Genomic DNA, 10,370 nt, shown 5'->3' with positions numbered 1-10,370 from the left:
TTTTTTTTTTTTTTTTGGTACTGGGGATTGAACTCAGGTCCTTTTGCTTGCAAGGCAGGTGGTGGAACCACTGAGCTAAATCCCTGGCTCTCTAGGATACTTATATATGTTAAATCTGAGCCATTTATGTGATTGGAATACTGCGTTAAGGCTTCTTTGTAAACGCAGCCTCTTGCCTATTACAGATCTTCCAAGTGTGATAGCTTGCCAGGATCATTGTGTTCAAGCTGATGACAGAGTCCCCAGACTGGGGTCAAGACATCAGCCTGCAGTTGTGTGAGACCCTGCTGCTTCCAGACTCGGTCCTGTTGGGTCAGGGCTTTGGCAGGAGGCTTCGGGGGGAAAAAGCAGCCACAACCCTGGGAGTGTGCAGCCTTTTTAGAGTGCATTACCCTGCTCATGAAACATATGTTGAAGAAGAAAACTGCTGTCACTCGTCTCTGCAGACTGACCAAGCTCAGAAGCTGCGAGTCCCATCGTGGGGAGCAGCTGCCGTGAGGAGTGGGCCCCATTGCACCTGGCCCCACACTGCGGCTCTCCAGCTGCTCCTCCCGTGCTGAGCATGTGTGACCGCACTAGAGGTGGAGACCAAGCCAAGTTAGGAGGTGGCCCATGATGCAACTAGCGATGCCTTTCCCATCTGTGCCAGTAGTTATGCCTTCTTGCGTGTGTGTGTGTGGGGGGGGGTGGTCTCTGGGAGAAAAGACAGGAAATGGCTGCTTTACGACTGACAGTTTTATTACTTAAATGTATCTAGTTTTTCTCTGAGGTCTTGGTTGAGATAAAAACTCCACGGAGAGGAATGTCACAGTGCTCAGCGGTGATCTAGAAGGACAGCTTCACATGAGAGCTGTACTGTGGGGTCAGGCATTCTCCACATTTCCCACACAGAGCCCTACCTACCTTGTGACTGGCCCTTTTGGCTGAGTCTCGGTCATTTCATTGTCTGTTTGAACCAGAGCGCGTATCTTGAGACCTTGGTAACAAGGAATGTGGCTGCCTGCTCCTGCGGCAGGGGTGATGAGCCCAGGATTCCCGTGAGGAACCAGGTGCCCTCGTGTTCTCTGATGACCACACTTCCTGCCACCCACGGCCCAGCTGCCGCAGCGCCCCTCTCACAGCACGTCCGTGTGGTGATGGTGACATTCAGGGCCTGGCCACACTCCTCCCTATCCACCTGTGTGACCGGCAGGGTTGTCAGCATTTCATCCAGGTCAGTGCTATTAGTTGTCCAGCCACTGAGAACACCCACCGTCCCCGGGACGAGGATCTGTTCTGCAAAGTCCCGCTCGGGGATGCACACAGGGACCCCCCAGCCAGGACAGTGCATGGGCTGCTCCAGCTCAAGCAGGGAGACGTCGTTCTGGCCCAAGGCCGCGTCGTAGCGCAGGTGCACATGTGCACGCCTGACCCTGGCCGTCCTCGGGGCCTCACCTGGCCTGGCAGGACCTGGAGTTGGGTGAGAAGCTGCTCAGAGACTGACCGCCCAGGGAGCCCACATATGTGACAGCAGGTCACAGGATGGTCCCACCGCCAGCACAGCCTGTCCATGCCCTCCCCACAGGCAGCGAGTTCTCATTCTGGAGAAGTAGGAGCATCAAGGAGGAACTTCTCCAGGCTGAATTAACCCATCTGCTCTGGAAGGTTTTCAGGCTGTTTCATTGCATCAAAAGTTTACTAGGCTAAAGAGTGAAAAATACATTTCCTTTGAAGTCCTTCACATTTGTTACTGAGCACAGTGGTGGTTTATCACAGGAAGTCACAGACTCCTGAGGGCGAGAAGCTACTGCACAGGTCCATCCAGGGACTTGGGCCAAGTGTGGCTGCCCCAGTTCTGCCTCTCACAGCGCTGCTCCATTTTTATAGGTCTCCTACTCCTGCTGAGTGCTAGTCACACTTGCCTGCCACCCCCAGACGTTCTCCTTGATGTTTTGTGTCTGCTTTCTGATCCTTTAACTCTCAGTGACACTGAGGCTCAGTTCAGTCCTGTCTCACATTAGAAACAGGTTGTACTTCCAGTGTGATCTTACAAAAATTCTCAAAAAATACTTACTTGATTTGACAGTGATATTTCTGTGCAGTAGTGAGCACTGTGCTGTTGTCAGTACAAAGCTCTCCTGTATTATGACACCACTGCAGAAGTCTTTCCCTTGCGAATCTGTCAGTTTGACCTTTGAAAAAGAAAACACACTGGGCAGCTGGGGGCATGTTCAGGGTTAGGACAGTGGAGCCACTGGTTAAGGACGGTGGCTACCATGTGTGTTGCACAAACCCCAGAAAGAGCAGCTAGACCTTGAGCAGATCACAGCAACCCACACTTCTGTCTGTGAGGTGCACATGGACCCCCTTCTGCCCAGGTGGAGAAACAGATCCACCTGTCCACCACGGACCAATACGCAACAGCGGCTGTAGAGCAGAGGCTACCCAGGGCCAGTGTCTCAGACACCACTGCCCGGCACCTGCCCTGGGTGTCCACGGTGCAGGGTGGGATGGCCAGCTCTGGCAGAGGCTGGGGACTCCCTGCATTGCCCACACTGGGGTGCACCTGAGCCCAGGGAGCCCCGGGACAGATGGGGTCCCAGAGGGGATGACCTTGGCACAGCTGCAGGTGCACAGCTTTCAGCAGTGATTTGCACACGTGTGGAAAGAAGACACCTGAGCCACGGAAGAATTGGAAATGGTGCTCATCCTGCCAGCCACAGCAGCAAGGCTGCTCGGTGTACACCACATGGTCTGACTGCTGTTGGGAAAGCCAGGCCTGCACCGAGTACCCCTCCAGTCCTACCCTGTCTTAGAAGCAGGGGCTTTGGGTGACATGTCCCCAGTGTCTGACCTGCACCCCAGATCAACACAAGTACCCAGAGCATGGCATGACCTGGCTCCGGCCAGGGTGGAACACCATGCCTATCACCCACTGGAGGTCACCAGGCAACAAACTGCCAGGGCCCAGGCTGGGAAGATGAAACTGCTGACAGATGTCAGTAAGCAGGAGCAAGACAGTGGGGACTGTATTCCAGATATGCAAAGTTAAGGGGAGAAAAAAAGCTCGACCTTCAGAGGGCGGCTGTAGTCTGTGATGGGATTGTCGGCTCTGCAAGAGAAGGCTGGACACCATGAGGACACAGCAAGAGAAATGACCTACATAGACGCAGAAGGGCAGGAGATGTGTTAAAGTGACCAGCTGTCACTGGGCTGCAGGATACTGACAGTCTAAGCCCATCGAATCTGCAGTGCTCCAAAATCCAACTTTCTGAACTGCCACGGCACTGAAAAAGTTTGGGATTTTGAAGCATTTCACATATCTGGACTGGGGACATGCAGCCCATAGTCTCCATAAATACTCCAAAATACAAGGGACTCTGAAAATGAACACTTCTGTGTGTCCCAGCACTCGGGGAAGAGCCCCCTCCTTGCCGCCCCACAGGGCCAACTGATCCGGGCCTGGGAGGCAGGTGCACACCGATTTCAGTTGGACCTGAGCAGCACTAAGGCAGAACGCAGGGCCAGTTCTGGATAATTTTCACTTCTGTTACTGGCCAGCCTGGCTCTTGTGGTTTGTTTTGGGAAACTGCATGTAGTCAGCCAGTTGGCTCTAAACTATTTCTAGGACTGTAGTAGAAATAGCACTGAGGCTGTGTGCCCAGCCAGTGCACGGGCTGCCACTCCCGGAGCACAGGAACGTGAACAGCAATGCCATGGCCAGCACGGCCACTGCACCACCGAGGAGGGCTGATGGTCCCACCACCCTGCCCTCCCCGTCCAGAAGGGGCAGAAAGCAATGGAAGGGTGGAGGGCACCAGCTCTGTCCCTCAAGTCCAGCCTGCACTCTGCGCTGGTCCCCTGTCCCCACCTGCTGCCAGAGTAGCCACGCAGGACAGGGCTATTCTGAGCATCTGGCCCTCAGGAGGAGCCATACTAAGCTGCCCACATGCGTCAGAGCACCAAGATGGGGTTCTGGGGGCACGCTGAGTGCTGGTGCAAAACACTCCAGAGCTGCACACTCAGGACAAAGGGAAACTAAGTGGCGGATATTATTTATGTGTGAGAATAATATTCGCATAGATTGGGCTAAAAGCTATTATCAGAATTAATCTCAGCTGTTTGTAGTGTGGCTACTAGAAGGTTTTAGACGCGACACATGAGAGCAGAAGGAACGGGTTTGCCCAGGGGAGTCGGGGCCAGCAGGGAATCAGAACCAGTACTGCTGGCATGAAAGCATAGTAGTGCAAAGCCAAGACCTGTTCTGTGGAATTATTTTTAAGAAGCAAGAAGAATTAAATTAAAAATTTAAGATGCAAGAAAAGAATGAAAAGGCTAAAATAGGAGGTTACTGAGGTGCTTGGACTTGTCCTGAGTAGGGTCCGATGTCTGCAGCTCAGGACCAAGCGTGAAATAAATGGAAACAGGACATTTAACTTCCAAACCAGTCAAGGGAGAAGGGGGCAGAACGGGCATGGAGGCCGAAGAAGAGATGGTTAGACGGAGCCCTGCTATGCAGCCAGGCACCCTGCGAGGGAGGCCTGGCCCATGAGCAGTGCCACGAGCTCTGTCTGGAGCAGCTAATGCTGCTTCTGAATAAATAGAAGAATAAAATGAAGGCAAGATGATAGGAGACCGGTGATAGGGGTGGGAACAGTCAGGATAACAGTGTAGACCTTACTGACTTCCCACAATGAATGTGATGAGCACGCATCACAAATACATAGTAACTAAAAAAGAAAGGCACTCCAAGTGGGATGGAGATCAACAGCTTCAGGCCTAGGGCACAATGCGTGACTCTCTTCTTGCCAAAGGCCCTGGGTTTGCACCCAATACCAAAGAAAGGAAAAAAGATGCACCTTGTCATCTCCATCTTCCAACTAGGTCATGATTAGGATTACAGGCCTGCCCACCACACTCAGCCACAAGATGAAATTTGCAACAAAGTAAAAGCCGCTGGTAGAACATGTGTTACCTGCCACGGGAAACCAGTTGGTCTCAGCCCACTGCTTTCTGGCATCTTGACGTGTTGGGAAGCCAGGACTCCGCACGCACACTGCTCTTCATGATGGCAGCAACAGAACAAGAAAATCACCATTTTCCACACCGAGCCAGCCTGACCCAGGGCAGCCTCAGACCCCATCCCATCCCAGCGATTTGAGGGGATCTGCGTACGGAGAACCTGTGACTCTGAGCTTACTGTGCATTGCAGGTAACAGACAGGCAAGACTCAGGAAGAGTGTCCTCACTGCAGAGGAAACACCCCCTTCCCCTGCTGGGACGGGACCCATGACCTCGTGTGCTAGGCAGGTGCCCTACCACTGGGTTGCCCAGGCCGGCCTTGAACTTGTGACCTTCCTGCCTCCACATCCCAAGCAGCTAGTGTGCACCACTGTGCCCTTGGCCATCCCCACAGGAGGAACAGGGCGTGGATAGGGCCTGGCCTCACCATGGGGAGCACACGATCTTCGGTCCTTGCCCAGCTTGTGGCCCTGTGCGCAGCTGCACGTGTAGGATGCCTGCCCCGGGTGGCAGAAGTGCTGGCACCCATCCAGCCTCTCTGGGTGACATTTGTTCTTAGCTGCAAAGGGGCAGAGGCCAACCAGAAATGGGGAATGGACATGGACTCACCTGTTCACCGCCCCCGGCCCAAGCATCCTGTGCAGTTCTCCCCACACACTCTCCAGGAAGCGCAGAAGGAGGCAGGACTGACCTCAGATTTGTCCTGAGGAGACCACCCCCCCCGGTGTGTGTGTGTGTGTGTGTGTGTGTGTGTGTGTGTGTGGGAACATGCATGCCTCTTTCGGCCTGTGATGTCCCTGCAGGGACCATCCCGAATTGCCTCTCGGAGAAAGTGTGGGACAGGAGGGCTTAGTAAGGCCATGTGGGCAACTGGAGCACCCTGGACGAGGTCAGCCCCTTCTGCCCATCCACAGGATGCCAGAGCGGCGGACAAAGCGGAGACCTGGGAGTGCAGAGCATTTCCTGCGCATGCCATGACTGCTCACTGTGACTGCATTGTCCCTGTCTAAGGTGCCCGCATTGTGCCACCACTGGCTGTGTGGGCAGCAGGAGAGGACCTGGAGTGGGGGCACGGCTCACCCAGGGCACAGGTCCTGCCCTCAAAGCCTGGGGCGCAGGTGCAGGTGAAGCTGCGGATGGCATCTTGGCAGGAGCCATTGTTGAGGCAGGGCTGGGAGACACATGGAGAGCCACCTGGGAGATGGGAGCCTCTGCTGAGTGCCCTGTCAGCCCCTCCCTCTGCCCCGTCACATCCGTCTGGGGTTTCTAGAGTCCTTGCTCTGGCCTTCTTCCCACCCTAGCTCCCCACGTCCTGCCACACTTCCGCCCCCACCTCCCAAGGCCGCCCTCCTGTCGTCCTGGGGCATCAGGCACAGTGTTTTGGCCTGACTCGGGCGGCACCCCTGTCCCAATCCAGCTTCATCTAGGAGAGGACCCCAAGAAGGACAGAAAGACACTCACCCCTGTACTCTCTCCAGAATGCATCCTGGGAAAGAAAAATGCAGATGTGTCACAAAAACAAGTTTGTTCTGCTCCTTGAGGTTAATGCCGGCTGCATTCACCCAGCAGCAGAATGTTAGCGGGAACATCGGCCCAGCAGCCCACTGACTTGTGTCAATTTGTACTTAGTGTGCGTGTAACCTGTCATGGCCCAGTGGAGGGGAGACAGAGACAAACTCCACCCACCCCATCGCTGCCCTCCCGGGGCCATCGCAGGCCCCGTGTTGCCGTTTTGGTTTTGAGGGTAGGACTGGGGGACATCTAGTGGTCAGCAGAGCCCTTGATGGGACAGGCATATGGCACGCACACTTCCCCGCTCCACAAGCGCTGGGCAGGGCAGCATCCCTTCGCCAGAAATTTGGAAACTGAAATTCAGGACAGAATGCTTTGAAAATTCTCTTTTCACTGCGCTCTTCACTGTGTTAAAGATGGGCTGTTTCTGCAGAGTCCCCTTAGGGAGTGTATTTAGGAGACTGTAACTGAAGTGATGTTACCTTTATATATAAAAATATGATTTCTTTTTCTGTGCTGGGCATCAAGCCTAGGACAAGCGCTGCACTCTGAACCCAGCCCAGCCAGGAAACAGTTACTGAACTTCTGCTGCTGGTTTTTTTTTTTTTTTTTTGGTACCGGGGATGGACCTCAGGTCCTTGTGCTTTCGAGGAGGATGGAGGAACCACTGAGCTAAATCCCCTGTCCCTTGCTGCTATATTCTGCAACGTTCATGTACAAATATTCAGCCTGGGGTTCAGCCCTGTATGTGCCGCTAAGTCTGTGCATAAGTAAACAGTGAATCTGATCAGTATTATTTACAGTAGACCCACAGTCACATGCAGGAGAAAATCATTTACTGCCTTGGAAGTACAGATTATGAGACATTTTCTTACTACGTACAGGGAAGATTATTGTGTTTTCAAGCTTTTCATTGCTGGAGTGGAAGCCGGGGCCTCACTCACACTCACACTCACAGCTGAGCTGCATCCCTACACTGCCCTCGCAGCCCATTTCACAAGGAAGCCACACGGTGGCAGTGACTTCCGGCTGTGACAGGATGGGCAGCTGTAGGTTGGATCTCCTCGCCTCTGGGCCCCTTCCCTTCACTAACTGATCATGCGTGCCTCTGAAGAAGAGCTGTCTGAAACTGCTGCCCTTTTTTCTTATAACAAATATAAAAAATAAAGTGAGTTTTCTTTTTTTTTTGTTTTTTTTTGTTTTTTGTTTTTTGAGACAGGGTCTCAGTTGAGACTGACCCAGAACTCACTATGTAGCCCAGGCTGATCTCGAACTCACAGTGATCCTCCTGCCTCACAAGTTTTGTTTCTTATGAACATTAATGATGTTGCCAGGTGTGGTGGCGCACCACTGTAATCCCAGCACTTGGGAGGCTGAGGCAGGAGGATCACTGTGAGTTTGAAACCAGCCTGGGCTACATAGTGAGTTCTAGGTCAGTCTCAATTACATAGTGAGACCCTGTCTCAAAGAAAAAAAAGAACATTAATGATATCTGTTTTTTGAGCAGCTCAGAATACTTCCTGTTCACTCAGATTGGACCTGCAGCCAGAGCTGCCCCACAGGAAGCAGAGCTGTTGGCCAGTTTACGCACCGTGGCTTCATCATCTTCAAACACTTCTCTGGCCTCTTCGTGGACGCAGATCTCTTCATAACATTCTTTTTCCAAGTTGCCCTCGAAGAGCTCCTCCAGGATGTAGGAGCCAGCACGCTTCCACCTCAGCAGAACTTGGTTTGCGCTTGTGGCCGGAACAAACACTGCAAGGCAAGGGAGGAGCACAGGGCACGTCAGCAGGAGCCTAGAGCACGGGGATGCCATGTCCGGTGGGCCTCTGTCAGCCCTGAGGGCAGCACCTGGCCTGGGTTACTGCCTTGAGGCCACTAGTCACTTCCCTATTTGTTGAGTGCGTGGACAGCCCTTGTGAATATGAACACTGGTGTTTATGGAGGAAGATTCCAGGGCTAGGAGAAGCAAGACTCAATCAGCCTGGAGCTGGCCAGTCACCACCAGCCCACTTAAATTTCACCGGTCCTGGTTGGTTCTGTTCTCAGTGTTGCCAGAACTCCAGTCTGGGCTGCACCCTTGCTATAGACACGTGGCCACCAAATGCCGTGTCGCACAGATGGACAGCTGTGGCTGAATGACAGCCAAGGGTGTGGGCTGTCCTGACTCCACGGAGGGTGCCTGATATCAGGACGAGGCAGGAGACACAGGAGCTCTGAGGGTCTCTGGCAGGATGACTGAGGTGCAGGCGGTGACCCTGCCGAGAACAGGCCCCTGTGGGCCCAGCTTCTTCCACCGTGCTAACCCTGGGAAGCTGACCTGGAAGACCCTGGAGCTCAGCCTGGGTGGGGGATGGGACAGGCGGCCCTGCACTTGCTGTCAAAGGGCTTGGAATGCTGTGATGTGACACGGCTGTGGGGAGGATGTGGCGGGTGGGTGGGGATGGTGCTGAGACCACCGAGTTCCCAACGGTACCTCCTCTGCTGCTCTCCGCTGTCCTGGGCCATGGCTTCTCTACCTTTCACAGGTGCTTGGTGTCCCTCCCAGCCAAGACAAGACATCTGCTGCCCCATCCTGTCCTCTTTGCCAGGGTGCATCCCCAGCCCTGTGTCCCGTATCGGCATGGCTAGGGAGGCCCAAGGCCATAGTGCCGTTCCCAGCACATCGTCACCAAGGACAAGACCCAGTGGCCCTTGGGAGGGAGAACCGGCAAGGCCATCCCTCGGGGCTGCCCGGCTCCTGGGAAAGATGTCCTCTGAGACCCACTGTCCAGTGCCTACCCGACGGTTCTGCCTGGTGGAAGAGGAGGAGGAGGAGGAGAAGGCCCCGGTGCAACAGGACACAGCCAGCCATGCCGATTGGAGCCCAGCCCCGCAGGGCCAGGTGATCAAACAGCCAAAGTCCAGCCCTGGGAGGTCAGGAGGCGAGGGAGGCCAGGAGGGGCCCTGTCCACTGGCACCTGGGACCTCTCGCGGCCAGTGAACCTCACTTGTGCACAGGCAGCATGGGCCACCTTCTCCAGGCCTTGCTCCTTCCTGCTCCTTCTCTGTCCACCCAAGAGAGAAAAGGCAGAGGCAGAGGATCTTGGGGAGTCCTAGGGAGGCCAGGGGTGAATCGCAGGGAAGAGGGATGGGGACCCCTAGAGGGAGCTGATGGCAAGAGCAGGTGACAAGAGGCTGCTCCAAGCTGTGTCCCAGGACCCTCTGCAGGGTCCTCGCTGAGGGTGCAGCTGTAAGGGGATGCAGTGACACGGGGCCCGAAGAGAGGAGAGAGAGCACTGGGATGAAACAGAGTCCCACAGTGCTGTTGACAGTGCTCATGTGGGGACCCGAGCTGCCTGGGACAGAAGCATGGGTGTAGGTGCAGCCGCCATGGCTGTGAAGAAGAGCCAGGCTGAGACTGACCCCGGGGATGGATCTGGGGTCACAAGGGCTGCCTGAGGACCAGCCCACATGGCCCTGTGGTCTGACAGCAAAGCCGAGCTCAGGCGGGGTCTTCCTGGGCAGCAAATGCTCTCCACAGTAAATAACAGCTTTGTGGGCTGAACAGACTGTCATGAACACTCAGCCAGGATGAAATCCTGCTAGGGACACCGTTGCCAGCCACTGCTGTGCCTCTCTGCCAACTCTCTGTCCCTGTTCTCTGGGCTGACAGCCCCTGGTGCTTATGGCTCTCTGTAAAGCGACTGCTCTGTCCTCACCACCTATAGACTTGCAGGACCTTCAGAGCCCACACTGCCCAAGAAATGCATCACGAGCAGATGACACAGAGTCATCAGTGGGGCTGTGTTTGAACAGACCTGTGCACACCTGGAAACAGCGCCCTTCTATACCTGGCCAGTGAGGGCAGGGGAGCA

General features: G+C 54.7%; 1 protein-coding gene across 1 annotated transcript; it reads right to left on the bottom strand.

Moving 5' to 3' along the window:
- Positions 1-761: 761 nt before the first annotated feature.
- Proz (protein Z, vitamin K dependent plasma glycoprotein) lies at positions 762-9,377 on the bottom strand. The gene is made up of 9 exons (XM_010619935.3): positions 9,295-9,377; positions 8,105-8,268; positions 6,463-6,487; positions 6,082-6,195; positions 5,429-5,560; positions 4,955-5,040; positions 2,054-2,171; positions 904-1,449; positions 762-825 (listed from the first exon to the last, which is right to left on the bottom strand). Exons 1-8 carry the CDS (start codon positions 9,365-9,367, stop codon positions 935-937), a joined length of 1,227 nt encoding a protein of 408 aa, XP_010618237.1. The 5' UTR covers positions 9,368-9,377; the 3' UTR covers positions 762-825; positions 904-934.
- Between the last annotated feature and the right edge of the window lie 993 nt (positions 9,378-10,370).

The sequence above is a fragment of the Fukomys damarensis genome, unplaced genomic scaffold, assembly GCF_012274545.1.
Source record: "Fukomys damarensis isolate Sample0158 unplaced genomic scaffold, DMR_v1.0_HiC HiC_scaffold_6, whole genome shotgun sequence".
Taxonomy (NCBI): Eukaryota; Metazoa; Chordata; class Mammalia; order Rodentia; family Bathyergidae; genus Fukomys; species Fukomys damarensis.
The sequence above is the reverse complement of the archived record's forward strand: the minus strand, read 5'-3'. Positions and strand labels throughout refer to the sequence as shown.